Source organism: Gouania willdenowi, chromosome 21 (assembly GCF_900634775.1).
Source record: "Gouania willdenowi chromosome 21, fGouWil2.1, whole genome shotgun sequence".
NCBI lineage: Eukaryota > Metazoa > Chordata > Actinopteri > Blenniiformes > Gobiesocidae > Gouania > Gouania willdenowi.
In genome coordinates, this window is record NC_041064.1 from 32,310,091 (window position 1) to 32,335,075 (window position 24,985).

General features: G+C 38.6%; 1 protein-coding gene across 1 annotated transcript in view; it reads right to left on the reverse strand.

Moving 5' to 3' along the window:
• kcnh3 (potassium voltage-gated channel, subfamily H (eag-related), member 3) overlaps window positions 1-24,985 on the reverse strand; it is a 152,649-nt gene that overhangs the window by 32,251 nt on the left and 95,413 nt on the right. The window contains exons 3-10 of the mRNA XM_028436338.1: window positions 21,587-21,721; window positions 20,539-20,678; window positions 18,883-19,141; window positions 12,974-13,131; window positions 9,796-9,997; window positions 6,050-6,358; window positions 3,438-3,637; window positions 2,823-3,072 (exon numbers count right to left, since the gene is read on the reverse strand). Of these exons, the coding sequence (XP_028292139.1) occupies window positions 2,823-3,072; window positions 3,438-3,637; window positions 6,050-6,358; window positions 9,796-9,997; window positions 12,974-13,131; window positions 18,883-19,141; window positions 20,539-20,678; window positions 21,587-21,721 (1,653 nt within the window). The remainder of the gene's footprint in view (window positions 1-2,822; window positions 3,073-3,437; window positions 3,638-6,049; window positions 6,359-9,795; window positions 9,998-12,973; window positions 13,132-18,882; window positions 19,142-20,538; window positions 20,679-21,586; window positions 21,722-24,985) is intronic.

The following is a 24,985-nucleotide window of genomic DNA, read 5'->3' on the forward strand; positions in this document are numbered from 1 at the left end:
GGGCATTTTGATGATTTCAGATGGCAGATTCTCAAGTTTCTTGCTCTCCATCAGAATTTAGTGCTCTCGCTTTGTCACGATGCAGCAATGTGAGTGACGTCACGTGAATCAACAGAGCAGGCCATAGACATATATTTCCATTTCCAACAGCCTACAGTACCTTCAAGTTTGAAAGTGTCCGCATTTTGTGCGTTTCATAGCCCAAATTACTAAACAGCGCTATTTCCTGGAACAGCTGCACAGTCTCACTCTGCTGTAAGGTAGAGGGAGGCCACGCCTCCTCCCAGAGGCACGTTGCTTCTCTGCCTCTGTTCCCATTGCCTGTTTTTATGTGTTTGCGCATGCGCAGTCAGTTCCCCAAGATGACAACCATTTACGTCCAAAGGTAGCTCTCTACGCTGCCTTTGGACGTAACCATGCTATGCTAAATGCTATACGTAAGTTCACAGTACATTAGTGAATTGATTCCATGTGACCGCTGCTGCTACGTTCTCTAGCTAGTGGGTGGGATAACACTACAGTCAGGATGACAGCGCTGGAGATGATAGAGAAACTTTTTTTGGAGGAAAAACGACAGCTTTTAGAAGATGGAGACCAACACCTGAGTTACCAGAGCTTCAGCAAAGGTAAGGTCAGAAAATGTTTCATACTTTTCACAGTGAATGGAACAAAAGGAAGGATTGACTTTGTGGATGCTCCTCACAGAGGCTGTTCTGAGTTGTTGTCATTTTCTCCTTGTTTCCAACACAAACAACAGATGTGCTGCCGTGTCATGAGATATATTTTGTTGGGAGAGTATGGAGGCTATATTAAATAATTATTTATGTTTCTTTAATGGTGTTTTATGATGTTGATTTTGTTAGATGGCTAAATACTTGTTCATGTGGATCTTGTTGGGTTTTTTCTTTCTTATTATGAATTTTATATTTTGATAAGCGCATTGAGATGACTTTGCTGGAAATTGCTTTATACAAATAAATTTGATTTGAATTGAATTAACACTTGCCAGCAGAAACATATGAAATTGTCATTGGTGATCTTGATTTGCAACGTGCCTACCCAACCCTAGTGGTCACGGCACGTCATTGAAAAAAATGAACATTGAACATCTATTTAGCAAGAATTTGCATGTAAAAATTTACATTACGGTTTACAGTGAAAAATGTTGATACACGGTAGGCTCAAAGCTCAATAAAGATAAAAATTGGTGAGGATAGTTTGTGCAGGACAGTCTGAGATGGTCTGTAGAAAGTTTGGTAGCAATTTAACCAAAAATGTGGGAGGAGAAGTTTAAACATTTTTATTTTGAATCTAATGGGAAATAACTGGAATACAAATATATTGGAACAAAACACCTAGAGGGGCAGTATTATGAAAAAATCTGTTTATAAAGGTTTTGCTACAGTGATATACATTTCTTTAGCCTCATTCAGAGGGCCACAGTTTAAAAAGTTCTGTTTTCTCCCTCCTTTGTTATTCCACATTTTGTAAAAAATCAGCTCCAAAAAGGCGAGTTGAATTTTTGAAACTCCTTCTCCTGACAATCCTGGCTCCTCCTACCCTATGAGAATGTAAGCTCCTCCCTCTCAAACTGGTTAAGGACGCTGGGCTTGTAATCGGAGGGTTGCCAGTTCAAGCCTCACCTGGGCCATCACTGTGGGATGTTGAGCAAGTCCCTTAACCACGAACTGCTCCCCAGGCGCCGCAAAATGGCTGCCCACTGCTCCTCAGGGATGGGTTAAATGCAGAGGACAAATTCCATTAATGTGCTAACATTACATGGCCAATTAAAGGCGAAAGCCCCGATTTAATCTTTAATCTTAATCTTTAAAGCTACATACACGAAATGTGTTCTCTTTATTTAACCCCCCCCGAGGAGCAGTTCCACTTTTAGTAGCCGTTATATCGCCTTGTACCTACCGCCTTTGACATGATCTGACGTGTCTATGACCCAATGCGACGCAGCGGTTGGACAAAACAACCTTAAATGGACTATTCATGTAGTTACGAGAGGAGAGGAGGAGAAGAAAGTGACTTAGCAGCCTAACACTCCGGTGAGTGATGACAGATGACTCACTCCACTGCTGACACACACACACACACACACACACACACACACACACACACACACACACACACACACACACACACACACACACACACACACATCCTGAAGTAGCATTTGTCAGACTCACAATCACAATAGCCTCTTATATAGCATGTGTTATACTGTAATGTGCTGTTTTTTGACTGAAAACAATAACAAGAGTTTGTGGATAGTAAAAGACAATTGCGATAGTGATCACTGATCACCCTCTCAGAGCGAGGCATGAAGCCTGCGTCTACAGACATGCCCACTCATGCATATGCATGAAGGCCCCAAAACAGCCTGTTTTTTAGAAGTGTCATGAAAGTGACTTTCAGAGGCTAAAACTCTGGAAAACAGGTGAGTTTGGGAAAATAAACCTCAAATACTATATTGTTGGGGTTCTTAGAACAAATAAAGATGGGTAAAAAATAACATGATACTAAACCTTTAAACCATTGCTGATTACTGCTTAAACTGGTCAAAATTCAGGATCAACCTAGCCTGGTTCAAACTCCAGAAACTCAAACTACTTGAAATTAGTGTCTAAGTAGTCAAAATCTAGAGAAACTAAATTCCAGACTCAAAGTAGCCTGAATCCGTGTTTAAACTATAGTCCAAGACTAGACATTAGGATAAGTTTGACTGGTTGTAACCTTTCACCTTCATGTATCCAGGCTAGTTTGAGCCCTGGATTTTGACTTGTTGACTTGGTCATTTGTGGCCTCTGACTCACCCAGGATGGCGAGCACTGTGTTGTCCTTCAGGACTTCCATGGATCCGGAGCAGACAAAGTAGATGGCCTGCAGCGCGTCTCCCTGCCTGATGAGGAATTCTCCCGGAGCACAGAAAGACGTTTTGATGATGAGGGACAGCGAGCGCAGGCAGCCTCGGCTAGCTGACTCAAACAGAGGCAGCTGTAGAAGCTCCTTGTTCAGATGCATGGCGATGTCAGCTCTCAGCTCGTCTGGGAAATCTTTCAAGAGCTAGAAAAGCAACGAGATCGAGGAACAACACTGAGCAGGAAGATTGTGCTGAGAAATAGTCTATCGTAAAACAGCAGAGTCTGAATTCCCAGCGATGAAGCCACGGGAGACAAAACAAGGGAAGGATGTAAAAGTTTGATCAATCAAACATAAATGGAATCAAACCATTTCTATCCTTAAAAACAACCACACAAAAACATGATTTTTTATTTTCTGGAAAAATTACAGCGGTGCCAATACTTTTGCCCATGACTGTATATCATATATAGATATGAATTAGTATTTCTAGCATCACACCCTGTCTATGCTTTAATTCTCCTCTTCTTTGCATCATATGATCACATCACCCTTACAGGTCGCCTCACCTCGCTGACGTCTATCCCGTTGTTGACCGACCACATGGTCTGAAAGCACTCCAGCATGCGTTGCTCGAGGGCTTTGGGCAGTCGGTGGACTCTGATGAAGTCCTTCAGGTCCTTGGTGCGTGTGTGGTAGAGCGAGCGGCGGGAGTACATCCTCTGGATGATGGCCGTCACGTTTCCAAACACCACGGCGTGCATCAGGGCTGGAGTGAGAGGAGGGTAGAGGTGTGCATTGCTATTAATCTGATGATACGATACGATGTCACAACACAATACATCCTGATACTAAACAACAATATATGTCACGTTATATTGCGATATCAATAATTACACATTTCACCTTTACAAGTACGAAATGGAATGAAATACAATTTTTTTTTTTTTTTAAACTTGAGAACAAGTAAATGGTAACTAACTGTAATTCAAATACCAAAATCAAAAACAAGTGGTATCTTTAACAAATGGTCAATTTACATTTTTAAAAAAAAGCTTCACTTTTGCTTCTTGATTTATTTAATTTGGGGGAAATTCTGTGGAGAAATTTGAGAAAAATAGTATGATTTGGGAAAAATTTTGAGTACTTTAAACAATTTTAAATTAAAAATGAGTGCCATCATGTGATATAAGCCTGTGGAAACTGTGAGACCTGGGGAAAAACATGCAGTTTGATTGAATTTGTTTATTTGGAGATACTGAGATATCTATTACTGAATTAGTCGATGATTCTTGTTTTCGCTGTCATTTTTACTTTATCCTGCGGGCCAAAATGGAAGCTTTAAAGAGCCAGATTTTGCCCCTGGGCCTTGAGTTTGACAAGTGATGTAGCCTTTCTAAAGTCGTTTCAATAAATTGGAAAACCATAATTTTTAAAAAAAATTTAAAAATATTTTTTACATTTTCATTTCAGTTTTGTGATAGATTTGTTGCAGCACATTACATTCATTTATTTATTTGATTGTTTATTTATTGGTTTGTTAGTTTATTTTCTATTATGAGCCAAAGTCAAACCAGGCTGCAGTTGTGACTCAAAACAAACTTTTATTGTTGTTTTATTATTGTTTCTCAAAGAAATGAAAATTTCCTGAGACCCTAAAAACATGCCTAAGCAGTTACTTTGCATATTTTCTGTCAAAATTTTTAATTTAATTCAAAATTTAATCAAAGATTAATGAGACATGCTGTGCTTTGGACATGTTTTTTGGATTGATACGATAATTGTCAGTGAAACAAATTTTTCTTACACCTTTAGAGAATTGTTTCTATTACTGTGCACTCAGACGGATCCAGACAGACTTACAAACAACAGGACTCGTCACATCTTTAATGGCCCTTACTTTTCTAAGCATCTAAGATACACCAATAAAGGGACACAGTTGTACCTCTGTATCTAAATTCGGAAACAGCAACTATTCACGTCCCTTAAACAGGGTCTTATTTAAACTGAATGAATCCATTCAGGTGTAACCTTCCTATTATCATTGGGGTCACTTTGACCCCATTCAATGTTTATCATTAAAAAAATAGTTTATTTTGTTTTGTTTACTTCATATTTCATGGCTTTTCCTAATTTGATGGGTACAATTGATTAAGCATTAAATTATCATGATTATATTTTTTCAATGTGCTGTACACATATTGCAAACATTGGTGTTCCTCTGGGGTTAATTTAGCCCCAAGCTGTTTTAGCTGTGTAAAACTTGTCTGTGTATGTATTGCAGTCTGCACGCTCTCCCTCTCTCTCTCTCTCTCTCTCTTGAAAATGTCCTCCACGAAAAGGTTTACTGTCAATGAGGTTTTGGAACAGCTCTTTCACAGTGAAAAAGACGTAGGGGAGAATGTATCTGAAAAGCCCCAAATATAAAAATAAGTACGGTGGCTTAGTGGCTAAAATGTCTGCCTCACTGCAAGAAGGTCTTGGGTTCAAGACCTGGGGTGGACACTTGGGTCCTTTCTGTGTGGAGTTTGCATGTTCTCCCTGTGCAATGTGGGTTTCCTCCGGATACTCCGTCTTCCTTCCACAATCCAAAAACATTAGGTTGATTGGAGTCTCTAAATTGCCTGTGAGTGGTTGTCTGTGTATGTGTTGCCCTGGACTAGCACCCTGTCCAGGATGTACCCCCACCTAGCGCCCAGTGTGAGCTGGAGATAAGCACTGGCAGACCCCCACGACCCTGAAAAAAACAGTAACAAGTGGGTCTGAAAATGGATGCATGGATGGATTTTTAAGAACCACTAACTCTAACACTGAAAGTTTGACCTAATGGTGGTGCTGCAGTAAAGGTCATATCATCCCCACAACCATAGGGTTCATACTCTTGTGGTCATAAATGTTGTCAGTAAATTTGAGAAGATTTGGATGAAAACTATTCAAAATAAATTAATTCTAATTTAAAAGTTTGTCCTGATGGTGACGCTAGAGAACAGGTCAAGGTTTCATTATCAAAGGGTTATTTAACAAATAAACAAAGTGTCTGACACAAAAAACTTGGTCGACAATTTTCTGAAAATCATTTTCTGGAGGCAAACATCCCTGGGGTAATATTGACGCCAGGGATAAAATGTGTTAGTAATATCTGAGGTTAATAGGAGAGTCAGTCAAACCCCCGTCCTCCTACCTCCTATGAGCATTGTGCAGATGGAGAAGATTTTCTCCGAGTCGGTATTGGCCGACACGTTTCCGAAGCCCACGCTGGTCAGACTGCTCAGAGCAAAGTAGAGCGAGGTCACGTAGCTGCTGCGCACCGACGGCCCGCCGGCTAGCTCGCCACTGGATCCCGACTCGTTTCCCAACGACTGGCTGGAGTTCCAATGTGTTTGACCCCTGACCTCTGACTGGTTCCACTGGGAGCTGTTGGCTTGGGCCGGAATTATGGAGGACATGATATAGGGAGAGCCCAGTCTCTTCGCAAGCTCATGGAGCCAACCTGGGACAAAAGAAACATAATTTAAACTTCATTTATGAATGTAAAATGGGATGAACAACAATTATTGGCCTGATAATGATCAATTTCTTAATGCTTTTATTGGTCCAATAAGATGTTTTGAACCTATAATGCGACCTGATGAAATAGCCCCACCCCTTTACCTTTTGACCCCGCTCAAACAGCACATTGACCTTTTGCATTACACGTATAGAGGGTTTAGTAGGTTTTATTACCACTCCTCTAGGAAAAGAATAATGCTGTTTAGCAGTTATTAATAATTCATAATAGCTCAGGGTGTGAATTATTGCCAAACTATCTACTCTTATATTGCAAAACAATATTGATACATGAACCATAGACAAATAGTTAAGTTTAAACCTTTATTATCAAACACACACCACGCACGCACGCACTCACACACACACACACACACACACATCGAAATTCATAATTAAACCTACTAAACCCTCTATGAAATGCAAATATTCATCTTATTCACCACTAAAAAAATCCATATTAATAAAAACAAACAAAACACACAAAAGGTCTCCAAAGCCACACATGAAAAACTACACTAAAAAATAGAATAAAAATAATGCAAAATGACTAAAAAAGATTTCCAAAGGAGGAAAAACATCTTTAGGTTTCCTTATCCCTCGCTTGAAAAAAAATAAAAAAATATATATATATATATAAAAAACACGAGTTTGGAAGTCATATGAAACAACCACTGCATAGACAGAGCAGGTGTTCCGCAATTCTGCTACCTCCCCTTTTGGAGTTAGTGTCATGTGGTACAACTTTCCACAAAGCATAAGTAAAATTACTGATGAACACTATTATTTCAAAAGTGCAGACATTAGAATACATACAAACACATTTGAATATTATTACATGTTTGGAGTTATTGTGTCACTTTTCTATCCAGATAAGTTTAACTTTACCCAAAAATAAAGCAGCTCTGTATCTGCAAAGACAGGTGTACCAATACATTTGGCAACTATGTCACCTGGAAACTCAAATTCATCTGCAAGAATTGAATATTCCTAGACAAAATCCCTGATTAATGTCAATTAAAGAACATATAGATGTTTCAATGATTCCCTATGTTTCGGTTGGCTTGTATCACTTTTCAAACCAAGTAAAAACATTTATAACAAATATAACGCAAAATTTTGTGAAAAAAAAAAAAACAAAACCTGGAACTTCTAAAATGGAGAAAGGTCTGCCTGTTTGATAACGAGTCTGGATTTTTCATTTATTGAAATCCAAATTTAATCTGCGTTAACTAAGATCTTGTTTCTGTTTTCTGTCTGGTTTAGCTTGGCTTTGGAAAAAAGGTTCTTCACCACAATAGGATTATCCTGATGAAATAAAGGTGAGAAAACTAAGATAAATTAAAACCTCATTTAAATATAAATTCTCTGGAAAGGTTGGAGAACCGCTGGGCCAAGGATGGGCGAGAAGTGAAGAAAAGGGGATTGATGGGGGGATGAATTATTCAGGAACCATCCTTGTGAGGGTGAAACCGGCAGAATGAGACACTGAACCAAACACATAAATAAAACAACACGAGAGCATCCATTCATTGTGTGTGTGTGTGTGTGTGTGTGTGTGTGTGTGTGTGTGTGTGTGTGTGTGCGTGCGTGTGTGTGTGTATAAATGAGCTGTGGTTACAGTCGAGCTGTGAGCAGAGTGCAGGTGAAGCAGTTCAGTTAAACCAACAACATTAGCGGATTAAGCACCTGAGTAGTTTACTAATTACTTTGTTATTAGAGCTGAATAATGTTGACCAACCACAGAGAGTGAGTGACACTGGCTGTGTTCTAAATGGCACACTCCATACTGTGCACTACACACTGAGTATATATTGTCTACTATATACTATAAGTATGATAGGATCATTACAGTTCCCACTGAAGAATACTTCCAAGTTTCCCAAAATGCATTTGGAACACTCAGGCTAAATATCTCTGTTGATTCTCCACCTTTGAAAGTTCTAAAAATATTTTAAGCGAGAAAGTGACCAAGTAGAATATCAACATGTGCTCATTTGATCCATAAAACTCATGGAAACACATTTCATGCTGACATTTGGGAGATTTTTGGAGACCCTCCATCAGGGGCGGACTGGGACAAAAGTTCAACCCTGGCATTTTGTGTCCAGACCAGACCAGCCCCATATACATGATCAGAGGACACCATGTAGAAGCTGTTATTAAGTCAGGGATGCTCAACATGTGGCTATTTATGTCTTAATTTTAATTATGATTCCCCCAGAAAACCTTAAAAGAGGGAAACGTTTTAACCCCTCTTTACCTATTTCCTTTGGCTATTTTGCAACTTCCTTTGTCCCTTTTTTAAGTTTCAAACCAGATTTTAGCTATATCTTTTGTCAATAAATACCTTTTTTTTCTTATCTTTTTTTCCCTAGTTCTTTTTGACACTTTTATCCAATTTTTGTCCTTTTCTAAAGTTTCTTTTAGCCAGTTTTCATCCCAATAAGCTAACTTGTCCCCAATAAATACCATTTATTTCCTTTTTTCCCTACATTCAACCTAATTTTATTTGCCACATTTTGCTCATTTAAGCTACCATTTGCCATTACATACCACCTGATTCCACTTTGTTTGTCTATTTTTGGCCTCTTTTTGGCCTCTCTTGATTACCTTTGGCCCATTTTAATCACTTTACACTCTTTTCTTGCTATGTTTTTGCAACTTTTGGACCATTTTTGGCCACCTGTTCCCATGTCTGCCTCCACTCGCTTGTCAAAAAACAAACCGTAGCAGACCGGTCAGTCCACCGTGACGATGCCCGGTATGCCAGATGGCCAGTCCACCCCTGCCCACCATTGTGCTACCAACAAAACTTCTGGTTAACTTCAAAATAAGAGCCCTATTTACAAAAGGGTTAACAAAACTAATGGAAGACTGGAAGAGATCCTTTTCTTTAAAAAGGGGATGTTTGACTTTTAGCTTGAAGCCGGTCCTAGGACGATTTTAACATTGTGCTCACAATGCATCCTTAAAACATGTCCCAACATACAGTAGTATACATCCGGGTATTTCTCACATACTCAATCTTTCCATACTATCTAATGGGAATGCACTACATATTCATTTTGACATCTAGTACGTTAGTATGACATTCACAACACAGCCACTGTCATTGTCTCCACCTGTGGGTAAAGAAGGGTAAAAAGATCTATTTATCAGTTTAAACTGTTTTTTGTGCTGATAATCAAAATAATTTGCTGTTATTGAATGAAAGTTATTAGACAGATAATAAATAATAACAAGTTATAGCTATATGGCGTTAGTAAAGCAGATTAATTAGAACAAAAAACACAAAGATTTTGAAAAAAAAAACAATTCATGAAATGATTCAGAGAGACATTAAACAGGAAGTTTAAAGCAGCAGAGCTGAGCACTGACCGATGTCCCAGGACCCGGGGCTCTCGATCTCCCTGCGTCCAATGAAGTACCAGACACAGGCCATCCAGTGAGCCAGCAGTGCAAACATGGACATGAGCAGCGTGAGCACCACTGCGCTGTACTGGGAGTAACGCTCCAACTTCTGCAGCAGCCTCAGCAAACGCAGCAGTCGCACCGTCTTCAACAGGTGAACCCCAAAATACTGCAGAAAACAAACGAGCCCAGATATACTGATCAGACACATCACAGGGGATACACTTTGTGATATGTGGTGAAGGTGCAGGAGGCCTCCTCACTATTGTTACGTAGCCGCTTTTTTCTTCCGTCACAGAATTTTGGCGCGTTTCAACTTTTTGAGCGTTTGACCGATTTTGACAATTAAGATATCAAAACGTGTCACACATTCAGCCCAGGGGTGTTTGTACTTTTGTAATTTATCTTTTTTTTTGTCCGAAGAATTTCAGCGATTTAAGATTTAACGACTTCAAATTTGAACTTCAGCAGTTCAGTCATTCTTCAATGGATTTCAACCTTTCGACTTTTAAAATATTCATCTGTCTGTTGTCTTTTAACTGTAATTAACTTCATTTCAATTCAGCTTTTCTCCATCTTCAACTGTTTTTCAACTATAGTGAGTTTTCAGCTCAGATCCCATTGTTAGAGTGGACAGCTCGTGAAGTGCAGCAGGTCCAATCTTTGCAAACAAAATGCTAATGCTAATGCTAAGTTAATGCCATGGTAATGCTAGCTAATGCGAATATTTGGATAATGCTAGGGTAATGTTAATGCTAGGCTAATGCTAATGTTAATGCTAGGCTAATATTAATGTTAGGGTAATGCTAATGTTAATGTCAGTGTCCAATCCTTTCACGGGACTGATTGTTTCAAATCCTTTCAACGCATGCGCGTAGACTACGTCACTTCCTTCAATTGCAATCTTTACAACAGAGCTCCTGGGACGTGATATTTTAATGTAAACCGACCACACGAAACATTTTAATAGTACACATGTAAATATGTGACTGTTTTGCAGTGTTTTTATTTAAGTAAAAAAAAAAGAGACAAAAAGGAAAAACCACCACAAGACGATACTGTATATACAAAAATAAACCGGAATTCACTCAAAACATACATTTCTTTAAGAAAGTATTTAAAGTCTGTCAGACAATTTCCAAGGAATAAGTGACAGATATCAGTCAGTACAGGAACTTAAATTTCCTTGATTTTGGGGCCAATTTTTATTTAATTTGGGGCAATTTTGGAGAGTAATTTGAGGAACATTTTAGGATTTTGGAAAAATTGAGAGTACTTAAAACAATTTGAAATAAAAAATGACTTCCATCATTTGATATAAGCATGGGAAAACGTGCAGAATAATTGAATATGTGGAGGTACTGAGATATCTATAACTGAATTAGTTGGTGATTTACACAATGATACATGTTTTTGCTTTCATTTTAATTTTCTCCTGCGGGCCAAATTGGGGGCATTAATCGGCCAGATGTGGGCCCCAGGCCTTGAGTTGGACACATGATTTAGCCTTTCTAAACTAGTTTCAGTAAAATGGATGAACAAAATTTGTGTTAATTTAAAAAAAAACATTTTTACATTTTTATTTCATTTTTGCAGCACATAAATTATTTATTTGATTGTTCATTTATTAGTTTGTTAGTTTATTCATTTATTTTCTACTATTAGCAGGACAAAGTCAAACCAGGCTGCAGCTGTGACTCAAAACAAACTTTTATTATTTTGTCTCAAAGGAATTCAAATGTCAGGAGTTGCTAAAAACACTTCTAAGCAGTTACTTTGCATATTTTCTGTTAGAATTTTTATTTTCGTTCAGAATGGTATCGCAGATTAATGAGACATGCTGTGCTTGTGCGTGCGTGTGTGTGTGTGTGTGTTTGTGTGTGTATTCCCATAGGAGATGATTTTGACATATTGTACTCATTAGCCTCACCTCCATCTGTTTGATGTAGTGCTGGATGTGGTTGACATGGTGACAGAGGATGCTTTGTTAACGGATTGTTGACTACGCGCACCATGCTTTTTCCATGGTGATGGCAGATGGTACGTGATAATGTGTACTGGGTGCCAGATGCAGTTGCCATGGTGACAGATAATGCTACGTGATGAAGTGTGTCCTACTGGGTGCTGGATACGGTTGCCTCGGTGATGGAGGATGAAGTGTGATGGAGTGTTTGATAAGTTCTGGTTCCCGTTTGCAGAGTGATGGAAGATGGTACGTGATAGAGTGTTTGATGAGGGCTGTATGCAGTTGCCGTGGTGATCAATGACAGTACGTAATGAAGTGTGTACTGAATTCCAGATGCAGTTGCCCTGGTGACAGAAAACGAGTACTGATATATCCTACTCAAGCAGAAGTACAGTTATTTGATTGAAATTGTTCTCAACTACAAGTAAGTCAAATGTAAAATACTCAAGTACAAGTAAAAAGTAGCTCAGTTAAGTAGTACTCAAAGTAAAAGTTACTGGTTACTTTCACCCTCCACATTTGTTTTTGTTAATACATTTTGCCAAGGTTCCCTTACATACAGTAAACATCTCATGTATGAACTTAAAAAGGAAGAGACCAAATTTTGCACAATTTGAACTTAATTTATTTTCCACAAAGGCATCTGTATAAAATAATAGGTTTGTCAAAATGTACAATTATTTTTAAAATAAAAAAACACCAAATAATTCAATGCGGTGCATAACGTTTAATCTGATTGGTCGGCTATGATGTGATACATTTGATTGTTGTCTGGTCATTTCCTCTTTTTGTAGTTTCAAAATGTCCGTTGATCATTTTAAAACAAAGAATTATAATTTACTCAGTAACGGTTGGGTGTAGAAATGTAACAAATTACTTTTTTAAAACGTACGTAAGTACAAGTAAAATTACTGGTTTAGAAATATAGTCAAAAAATAACAAGTACCCATAAAGGCAACTCAATTACAGTAACGTGAGTACTTGTAATCTGTTACTTTCACCTCTGCGTTTTGAAGTGTGTACTGGGAGCTGGATACGGTTGCCTCGGTGATGGAGGATGAAGATTGATGGAGTGTTTGGTGAGGGTTGTTTGCAGTTGCTGTGATGATGGAAGATGGTACGTGATAGTGTGTACTAGGTGCTAGATGCGGTTGTTGTGGTGATGGACGGGATGCTCACCACGCTGACGTTGAAGGCGTACAGCAGGTCAAAGGGCAGCGCAGCGATCAGGTCGACAAACAGCCACGTGGTGACGTAGTGGAGGCAGATGGAACGAGCGTCGTACACAACCTGACCCGACGTGCTGACGAAGGTCGTCCTGAAATTCAGCACGATGTCTGCAGAGGAGGAGAAAGAAGTAGGCGGGGTTTATCATTTTGTAAAGTTCTCTGTGGGTTCCATTGGATTCAAAAGGGTTGGTGGTTGAATTCTTTAGCAAAGCTGTTAGATGTGCTCGGAGCGAGTCATTAATGCATCAGCGCTCCTACATCACACTGATCTCTCATTATTTGGAATCTTTGTAAATCAGGGCCTTAATTTAGCAAGCTTCTGAAAAAAAAAAAATACATTACATAGATAATGAAACATGTCTTGCAGCACTGCTTAATCTGTGAAAGTTTGTAATATTTTTTGCCAAAACAGGATGAATAATTACCATTATCAATATTGTTAATCTTCAGAGGTGAAAGTAATAAATTCATAAAGTTCATAACGGTAGTTATACTTAGAGCAGGGGTCACCAACCTTTCTGTAACTTTGAGCTACTACTTCATAGGTACTGAATAGTCTGAAGGCGCTACCAGTTTGAAAAATACTTTAATTAGAGGGTAAGATAATAAGGAAGGCTAACAGTAACTTAAAAAAGGTAGAAAATGTTTAAGTTTCATCATGAAACAATTTATTTCCCCTTCATGCGATTGTTTCATTTTCATTACATTTCCTTGAAAATTGTCATCTTCCTATTTTACTAGCTACTAACAAACAACTGAACTAATCCTATAACATGTAACATTTGTAAGATGTTAAAATTATGTCATATTTTACATAAACCCACCTTGGGTTCTTAAAAATAAATCCTATATTATATTATATACAACGTACAACATACCACTGACCATACACCAAATCTACAGGACTTAAAAATACTTGTCACAATGTTTCAGTGAAAATAAACACCTTCGGATAGTTAATTTGATACAAAAATGTATCTTTGTCATTTTTAATACAAGAAAGTAAATCAGATTTTAGATGGAGCTGATTGATGACTATAGCTCCTGAGGGCCTCTAACATGGTCCATGAGGGCTACCTAGGGCTCGCATCTTGCAGCACTGCTTAATTTAAAATAATTGCTATTACAAATATTTACTATGTGTTACAACAAAATGCTTTGTTTTTCATTACAGAAACCTCAATAATGAGAATTGCTTGAGTAAAAAATGAAAGATTTGGTGCTGAGAAGACCAACACAACAGTGTTGTGTTCCAATGATTTTGAGAAGCACTGTGGGTCAGGCATGAACTGGCCATCTGGCATACCGGGAAATGGGCCGGTCTGGTGCGCTACGTTTTTTTGATTATTTTGACATGACCCATCAGACCACACCTATCAAGCCTCCCATTTTGGCTGGGAAACTCCCATATTTTCCCCTCGCCATCGTCCCATATTAGTATTTTCCTGTAAATATCTCGTATTTTAATGTAGTAATAAATAAAAAACATTCCTCTGCCTCTCCAAACTGAACACTGTCACAAGCCTCACAAGAACTGCCACCTGAAGCGACCTGGATGGCATTTTTCAAGAGATTAATACAGTACCTTGGAAAATGGAACAGAGACTTTACCTTTCTAAAGAGCAGCAGGATGGTCACAGTTACACGTTCTGTAAGATTTGTAACTGAGATGTTGTCCCTCTGCCCGGAGAGGACATTCTTGACTTGAACTGCAGGGACGATGATGATGTCACTTTGGAGTTCCTCATCACAGAGGACGAAGAAGATGAAGACATTTTCATTACCCTGGCTCAGGTTGAAAGGCCAGCAGCCTCTGTCTTCTCCACGGAGGAAGGAGCATCCCAGCCTCTCCTCTTCCCGGCTACTGTGCGCCCCTTCCTTGGCCACTCCCGCTGTGGAGAGACCTGCTGTCGCAGGCAGGGGGCATGGTGTTTCATCCTCACCCAGATCGCCTGGCGCTATGGGTCTGGACCCTAAATGGTGCAATCTGTCAGTCGTGGGGCTTTCAAGTGTGTGATCTCCACGATTCAGAGCGCGAGGGCCTCCTCCACTCGGTCTCTGTATGACTGCAAGTGGAGGGTGTTTGAAGAGTGGTGTCACCGGGCAGGACATGTTCCTTTTCAGTGCTCCGTGGGGGTGATTGTGTCATTCCTGCAGGAGCTGATTGACAAACGGAGGGCTTTCTCTATGGTGAAAGTCTATCTGGCGGCTACTGCTGCCTGTCATGTGGGCTTTGGGGAAAAGGCGGCGAGACAGCATCCGCTGATTGTTCGGTTTATGAGAGGGGCACGCTGGGTCCTCCCTGTGTCCAGGCCTCTGGTGCTGCCGTGGGATTTGGCTGTGGTCCTGGAGGGACTTAACGACCCACCTTTTGAGCCGTTGGGACGAGCAAACTTGAAGTTTGTACCCCTAAAGGCAGTGTTGCTGCTGGCTTTGGTTTCGGCCAAACGTGTCATTGACATCCATGCACTGTCAGTGACACCCGTCGTGCGCTCAATTCTTCCCTGGCGACGTTAGGATGGTGCTGAAGCCCAACCCGGCATTTGTGCCGAAGGTATTGGGCTAGTGTTTTCCTATTGACATTACAGCTTTCTCTGCCTCACAGGGTGAGCAGAGGCCTCATCTGTTGTACGCTGTACGCGCTGTGCGCACGTATATGGGTTTAACAGGGGACTTAAGGAGGTGCGACGAGCTCTTCGTCTCCTGGGTCCCGCCGCATAGCGGAAAGCTCGTTACTAAGCAACGTCACACTGGGTGGTGGAGGCGATTGTTTTGGCTTATTCGAGTCAGGGTGTGCAGCCGCCTCCTGGGCCTTGCTCAGGATGTTTGTGTGACGGCAAGTTGGTCCTCGCCCCTCATTTATGTCCAGTTTTACCGACTGGATGTTTCTGCTCCACGTGTGGCACCGGTGGTTCTCCCGTCCTGATCGGTGCAGGGCTTGCCCTGCTGGCTGGTGTGGCGTGCGATAAGCTTGTATGGGAGCTTCTACATCCCATAGTGAGACAATGAAACAAATGTTATGAAAGAGAACTATAGGTTACAGTATTTACATAACCCTGGTTTTCTGAGTAATATGAGTGAGACGTCTCACAAAGACAACCTTTCTTGCTGGCAGAGCGAGAAGAGGTGCTTGCAGAATGGCGATGTATTCTCCGCCCGCCCTACTAATAGTAGGTGGGACTAGAGGCGGATGAATACATCTTTCATCAGCCAATCAGACTGGCGGAATGAGAAAGGTCTTCTGGATATGACGCAGGGGAGTGTATCCCATAGCGAGACATCTCACTCATATTACTCAGAGAACCGTTGTTATGTAAGTAACCTATAGTTTTCTACTCAAAATGGGAATTGTGACAGCTTATCAGCTCTCCCAAGATAAGCATCTTAATAGTATTTTAAATGGGTACTCTCTTCCATATAGGCTGATACACGTTATTTTAATGTTTGAGACAATACCATGTGCAGATACTGTATATCTTCTCGTATGTTGTGTGCTTTTGCATATTGTATGGTGGTGGGCCACTATGGCCAAATGTTTTTGGTCCCAGTGCAGCCCTGCTGTGGGTAGAAAGCAGCAGTTTCACGATAGATGCAGAGCAGGGGGAACATTTAGCTCCACTCTGATAAACAGCCTGGGCCTGGTAGACAAGGCGTGGACATTAAAGCGACGACTGTAATTTCATCACAGAGGTTTATTGATGGAGGCCTGCAGCGTTTAATCTTTCCCATTAAGACAATCTGTACTGGAAAAGCACTCACGCACATTTCCTGCTGATGCTTGTTGTTCAAAGGAAATGGGCTGGAAATCAAAAATAACCACCAAAACAAGTCAAAAGTTTGACCAAACTTACATTTGGTCTGGATTTAAACAACTCACATGACTTTATATCATTAAAACATCTTTTAGTTTTACATTTATTATAGTTAATTATATTATATTATATATATATTTATATCATATTTATGTGTTTATCATTATTCTTGTCTCACCATTAGTCATTAATATGTATGTATTAACAGCTTTGTTGCATATCTTCTGAGTGACTGTTAAAATAATAATTAAAATAACCAATAAAATTGATATTATTACCTATTGGCTCAGGTAGCATTAGCATTAGTCTCGAGAGTTAGTCTATTAACAGCTTTGTTGCTCCTCCACAAAATTACTGTAAAAACATCCATTGTAATATTATTATAATTAGAGGTGGGACTCATTTAAAAAAAAAAAATGTAATTCATTAGAGACTTTGTAATTCATTCATCTCAGTTAATCTAAATGAATCTCCTAACAATATTTGACACAAGAAACAATGTTTTTCCAATTTAAATGGATTTTGACTGAATCAATGAAAACAATAAATGAGCTTCAACAACCAAATAGTGTTGATTATTTTCATCGCTGAGTGCTAACATAATGTGAAATATGAATAAAGAATATTATGATTGCATTGTTCATAAAGCACAAACTTAAATTTCATTAAGTTATATTCACGCTTTCACAAGATTTTTTGTGAACTTTCTAAAACAAATGTGTTTTTGTGTATTAAAGGGGACATATCATGCTAAATCCTCTTTAGCCCTTAAATGCATTTTGTTGCATATTTAGAGTGTTTAGAAGTACAGTAAAGTTCAAATTAGTCTCTTCAGGTGCTCCGTTGATATCTTTATATTCTGTTTTGGTCATATTTTTCAATCTGTTTGGATTTTTCTGTTCTCTATTACGTTTTTTGAACAAAAACGTCACAGTATTTGCAGCGGAACTGCCAAATTAGGACATCGACTCCAGGCCCAACACTTCGAGCAATCATTTTTGTGTCCGCGCAGCACTTCAAGGATGACTGCTTCAACAACCTCCACCAGTATAAAGAAGGATTTGCCGAAAGACTTTGTCTGATTGAGGGTTCAATTCCTTCTATCTTTGGAGACGACGAACAGAGCACTTCGGTAAGCTGTAAATAACGCTAAAAAGTGTGATGATAAGACGTCCCTGTCATTGTTTTGTTAGCATTAGCAGTTGCACCGTCTTCATATGTTAGCGCTGTGTGCTCGTTTTAGGTTCATCATCTTCATATTCATCTCGCTCCACCGGGTTCGACTCTGGCTCGAACATGTAAGGCTGGATGGACAAGTCTTCCGTTGTTGACATTTTGTAAATAACATGTGAATAAAAAGTTTCTGCGCCGCTAAATAATCGTATCTCTTCTATCAAACTACAAAAATGGACAAACAGGGTGGAGTTGAACCGAGTGTCACCTCTGCAACCTGGAGAGGGGGCGGGGTCTGAAGTCTCGCATTTGCATTTCAAGAGACCAAAAGGAGTTGCTCTCAGAAGCACATCAGAAAAGGGTAGAAAAGAGGCCTGTGGAGCTATAATAATGAGGAATTCATACCCAAGCATTGCAGTTTCGCTTTATATAGACCACAACTGTATGATTTATATGTAAAAAGGAAGGATTTAACGGCATGATATGTCTCCTTTAAAATAAAAAGCATCACTTAGTCCAGAACATTCCAGAGAAGTGAAAGTAAACTGAAATTAATGCCCATGAAGTAAAGCAACAACTTCTCCTCTGGTTGTCCCGTTTCTTGTGTTGTGGTCTGCGCATCAGTATTATGGGTATACTGGGAACTTGTGCAATGAGAAAAGTTCCGCGCTGTTTGGAGCACAAAAAAAAGCGATTAACTGCATTATTATTATTTTTTTGGTGCGTTATTTTTCCGTAAATAATTAATAAACACAATAAAGTCCCAGCCCTATTTATAATATTGATTAAAATAAATATTATTCCTCATTAGTCCACTACGTTGAACATTAGCATCAGCATTAGCCTAGAGTTTTTGTTGCCCCCCTTTTTTCACCTAAGATGAAGAGGATCTCCACCAGGATGTCGCTGACGCTGGGCGGGCTGCGGGGGGCGCTGCTGCTCCCGTCGTCCTTCCCTTTCATCACGGTGAAGCACACGTTGTACGGCACGGTGACCGCCACGTAGAAGGTGGCCAGCAGGATCAGCCAATCCCAGCCGGCCTTGAAGGTGCCGTAGTGGAGCAGAATGAAACGGGACTTCTGAATGGCTGCTACTTTGTACTCTGGAATTGGCGGCTTTTCCCCGAACATGTTCTGCAAGGAGGAGAACAGAGAAACATCATGTGAAGAAGAATGAGGAAAGTTTATCTAATAAACATCAGAGGTTGAATGCAACGTAATGAACATTTAATGGGAATCTTAACACTCTTTTTGTCAAAGGTGAAAGTATTCATTTTACGTTAAAGCGGAACACGTGTAAAACTCAATATAAGTGACACATAGTGATGCTTTAAATTGACTGGTTATCATTTTACCTGTGAGTGTTAGTAGACTGTACTCAGAAGGAACACATTAGTTTAGTCAAGCTTAGATATCTTGTTTCAGGACCATTAGATATTTAGATGTTTGTGTGTACTGTATCATTTTTTTTTAGATATCTATAAGATCATATGTTCAGCTTAATTCATTTATTCATTGTTTATATGTTCATCCTTTATATTTATCATTAGTATTATTATTGTTGCTGGCTTGTTTCTTTGTTTGACTACCAAGTCAAATTCCTTGTGCTGTCTTAAAAACTGTACTTGGCCAATAAAACATTTCTGATTCTGATATGTTTTTATATGCTTATGCATTCATATGCTTTTATGTTTATTGTTTTATATGTTTATATGTTCACTTGTTTCAATGTTTGTATGCATACACATATTTATACATTCATATGTTTTTATGATTATTTGTTTATTACCGGTAGTTTATATATTCTATGTTGAAATGTTTATATAATTGATACAGAGGTAAAAGTAATAGATTACAAGTACTGACGTTACCATACTTGAGTTGCTTTTATGAGTACTTGTACCGGTATTTTTTTGAGTTTATTTCTAAATCAGTCATTTTACTTGTACTTAAGTACATTTTAAAAGAAGTAAAATAATTCTTTACATTTCTAAACCCAACTGTTACTGAGTAAATTATATATTTTTTGTGATTAGTTTATTTCCATTTCATGGTCTCTTCATAAGCTGTTGACCGCAGCAGTTTATAAAGCCACATTGAACATAATCCATATGTTCTTATTCGTATAATTTCTGATCAACATCCATCATTTTTGGGTTCAGGTTGGGGTTTCTACCCAGTATGTTGTTACCCACATTGCATATTTGGCATGGCACAGTTTTAGAGTTTATACATGAGATGTTTACCGTACGCAAGGGAACCGTGGCAAGATTTATTACTAAAAATAAACGTGGGGGGTGAAAGTAACTAGTAACATTTACTTAGAGTACTATTTAATTGAGCTACTTTTTACCTGTATTTCAGTATTTTATGGATGACTTACTTGTACTTGAGTCCAATTTCAATGAAGTACCAGTACTTCTACTTGAGTAGGATACATCAGTACTCTTTACACCTCTGGTTTGTTCTATATGTACTGTATATACTGTCTCTCACAGACCTCTCTGTGTAGTTGAGGAGCACACACTCACATTGTTGATCTTTAGCTTGCTCTTGTCCTGTTTCTGCAGGTGACCAGACAGATGGTAAAGCACGGCTCTGCTGCGGCGTCGGTTAGCGTTAAAACCTGGGGGGCGGGTCACCTGATGCACCTCCAGGCCCGTTTCTTCATCTGCAGGACAGGAAACAGGATTCTGATGGATGCGTCTCACATTTTTCATTTCTGATTCCTTTCTGAACCATGAGGACTGTTTTCAGCTTTTCATTTTGCCTTGCGTTCAGCAGATATTAGTGTTTTCACGGAGATATAAACGTCAGATAGGAGGAGCTACGTTTGACTTTCGCAGTAAAAGCAAAGCCTGATTTGCACCTTCGTGTTATTCCTTTTTATTTATTTATTAAATAGATTAGTTTATGACCTGATTATATTTCAGATTTGTTATTAATAGTCATATCAGTCCAATAAGACATTTTAAACTAATAGGTTGAACTGATAACCTTATTTTTTAACCCTGCTCAGCTAGCCCCGCTACGTGCTAAGCTAACCAAAACATGTGATCGGTGGTTTGGAGTTCCTTCACAGTCTTGACAATGCCATAAAAGGAAATACAAAAGAATACACAAAATAACCACAAAAAGACACAAAATGACCCCTCAGAAAGACACAAAACGATAACAAATAATAGCAAATATACACTTAAAAGATGCAAAACAGCAGTTAGTTGGTGTTACGTGTATGAATCAAACATTGAGTAAGCATGGCCACCATTACTCTGTGTCCCTGAGCAAGACCCTTAACCCATGAACTCGCCCCCGGGCGCCTCCAAATTGATATTTTACAAGTTTTTTTATTTGCTTGTTTTAATTATAATGAGAAATAATGATATCATTATATTCTATATTATTATCTTTTTGTGGATAAAAATTGGTAGAAATGGGAAAACTATTATTTTATTGTTTTGAATGTATTTCTATCATCTATTGGTTGTAGAGGTTTCATTTGATCAGGTCCTGGAATGGTGGGAGAATGCAAATCCATATCAGTGCATTAACTTGATGAGTGCACGTGGTTTCAGTTACCTGTCTCCGGTCCCTGCTCCGAGTCTTGGTCCTTCTTGTTGTCCGTGATGTCTTTGTGGGACACGAGGAACAGAACCACCTCGCCTTTCTCATTCTTAATGGGGACGATGTCCAGGAGACACCAAAACTGCGAACCTGGAAAGAGAACTGAGTGTGAGGGAATCATTGAATAAATTTGATCTTAAATAAATAACCAGGAGCAAAATTCAGGATACAGTCCATGTCCTACTGAGAACCAGCGGTTAATCCATTGTTGTGGCGATCACTTTTTGATCTGTATTTTTCTTAAACTCAATTCTGAAATAATTGACAGAAAACGTCTTGACATGTGATAGGATGGAATTGTTAAAGTTCAGAAACGTTAATTGTTATTTTTAAAATTTCTTAAGAAAGATGAGAATAGAAGAGATGAACAACTTTCATCATTTCATCATTTATTTATTATGCTGAAATAAAATTGAGAAAAAAGCCAAACATCCATGTATAAAAACTACAAACAGTAAATTAAATCTGGTAAGATTTTAAATAGTCTCAGTCCAAAAATGAACTATTTCATAGTTGTTGTTGTTTCCTCTCAGAATCCTGGCATTGTCCCACATTGAACTAAAGTACTGAATGGAATTTGATGTCTGGGAACTTATTCAACCTTTAGCACTATTGTGTTTTTTTGTTTTAATATTTTCTCATTAAAAAGACCATCTAGGAGCAAGTTGTTCCTCCTGTTTTTGTCAACATCCTGCCAGGGTGAAAGCTGCAGCTAAATGGATGCTGTTTCAGGTTTGTTGTTGACGTTAATGTGCGCAAAACAGTAACATTTTTCCCACCTGGATTATCACTGACATTTTTTTTAAGTGATGAAACGAAGAGGCCTTATTAATGGCAGAGGCTGTGTTGTAAATGTCATACTAACGTACTATGTCAAAAATGAGTATATAGTGCATTCACATTAGAGAGTATGCAAATATTGAGTACATGAGAAATGCCTGGATGTATACTATACGGGGACGTTTTTGGAAGTATGCACGGTGGGCACACTATACTCAACTGCCCCATGATGCATTGCGAGCGTAATGTAAAGTGGTCCTGGGCCCAGCTTCAAGCTAAAAATCAAACATCCTCTTTTCAAAATAAAAGCATCTCTTTTTGTCTTCCATTAGTTTTGAACTCTTTTGTAAATAGGGCTCTTGTTTTGAAGTTAACCAGAAATTTGTCAGTATGGAGGGTCTCCGAAAATCTCCGAAATTTGGGAATGAAATGTGTCTACGTGAGTTTTATGGATTAAATAAGCACATGTTGATATTCTACTTGGTCACTTTCTCACTTAAAATGTTTTCAGAACTTTCAAAGGTGGAGAATCAACAGAGATATTTAGCCTCAGTGTGATTCAGGTTTTTGTTGTTGTAGGTTCCAAATACATCTTGCCAAAATTAGAAGTGTACTTTAGTAGGAACAGTCATCATCCTAATCATATTTATAGTATAAGTATATAGTTGACAGTATATACTCAAACACAGCCTATGTGTTTGAGCTGTTGGAGTTGCAGCCTGTTGCCTTCAGCAGTGCAACTGTGCGGTGGCTGGGGTTGCCAGATTTTGTGTTTTTCCTTTATTTCAGGTGTGTTTTAGCTTGAAAGGCTCTATAGAAATCTGGCACTCTGCTGAACAAAGTTAAGAGCGTCGCCAATGGACATCAGAATGAACGCTCTCACAAAACGTTCATGCAAAAATACTGTCCGTTCAGTTCACGTTTGCCCAATACAATCGTTCTTTTAACTCAAGGCCCGGGGGCCAAATTTGGCCCTTTGGAGCATCCGATTCGTCCCGCGGCAGCAAGCAAAAAATTCAGAGAAGCCATGAATCATTGCGTAAATTACCAATTAATTCAGTTGTAGATATCTCCAAATTAATACACAAATTCAATAAAACTCCACAATATTAGCAGAGCTCAACTTTTCCCCACACTTATATTACATTTTAGCAGTCATTTTTAATCTAAAATCAATAAAAGAACTCTCAATTTTCCAAAATCCTGCAATTTTCTTTAAACTATCCCAGAAAATGTCCTCAAATTACATAAAATGGGTGACAAAATTAAATGAATCGAAAGTAAAGATCCTGCAGGGACTGATATTGGTCACTTATTACTTTGATATGATCAATTTCATGCAAATTTTATAATTTATTTATAAGTAAAAGTGAAAACTAGAGCACAATACTGATTAAATTACTAATTTTCCCGCCTAAAATCTGTGGCCCACTTAATATAAACTGCTCCGTATTTGGCCCCTGAGCTAAATTTACTTTGACACCTCTGATTTAATGCGTTCAGGCCCAATACTGTATGCACATGTATTATTTAAGAATTTAATTTTTTATATTAAAATTACATAAAAAGTATTTTGACCACATTTTAAAAAAAATTGTCTCATCATGTTGGAAATAGACAAAGTGCTGGTTGGGAACCAATGATCTAAGATGATGAAGACCATGCAAATGACATGACAGCGGCTGTCACAACCAATCACACAAAAGCATTACATTCCATTCTGACTCATTCCTGTGCATTCATTCGCTCGTGATAAAAAAAGGTTTTTCTGTGAGGCAAACAGTCCTTTTAATCATGTTGACATGAATATTTAATAGTTAGTGAATGAAAGACATTTTTAAAAAGGGGGCGCTGGTATTTTGGAGAGAGCAAGCAGTGATGAATGCCTTTTTTTGGCTTTTTTCTGGTTTCCCTGGAGAAGTGTTAAAATGCTAATGTGAGCTCATGTGACACTAACAAAAGCAAAGAACGCTCTTCATTTGTAATCTTTGACCGTTTGATGGAAACTCTTTTATCAAACCCTCCTGGCGCTGTTTGTTATGAACCACATGTCAGTAAATTGCTTTTTCTGCCTGTACAGTCGTGATTAATGGGGGTCAACTCCTTGAAGATCACAGAGAATCAGCAAAATAGCAAAGAATTCAGCCGCTAATATCTACTGTAGAACTGAAATCACACCACTGTACTTATTAAACGTGTTCATTTGGGTTTTTCCTGGCTGAATTGGATGCTACAAGGGACAAATTTGTCTCACTTATGTGGTTTAAAGATGTAGAAATCTGGAGCTGACGATCTACAGGGAGAAGAGTTTTTTTTATTGTTTTAAAACAAAGTATTTTCTAATCACCTCTAAACTTTACATGAATTAATTATGCATACATCCTTTCCTCTCATTTATCACTCAAATATTACACTATTTTACATTTCTTTAGTGAGATATTACTGTCCACATTTATAAATTAATTAATGTACGTTCTCAATAATTATGTTCTCTTTTATATTCATTGATTGAAAAAGAAAGTAGTTTTAACTTTAGCGTAGATGTTGACTTAAAAAGCTCCAGTTTACATTCTG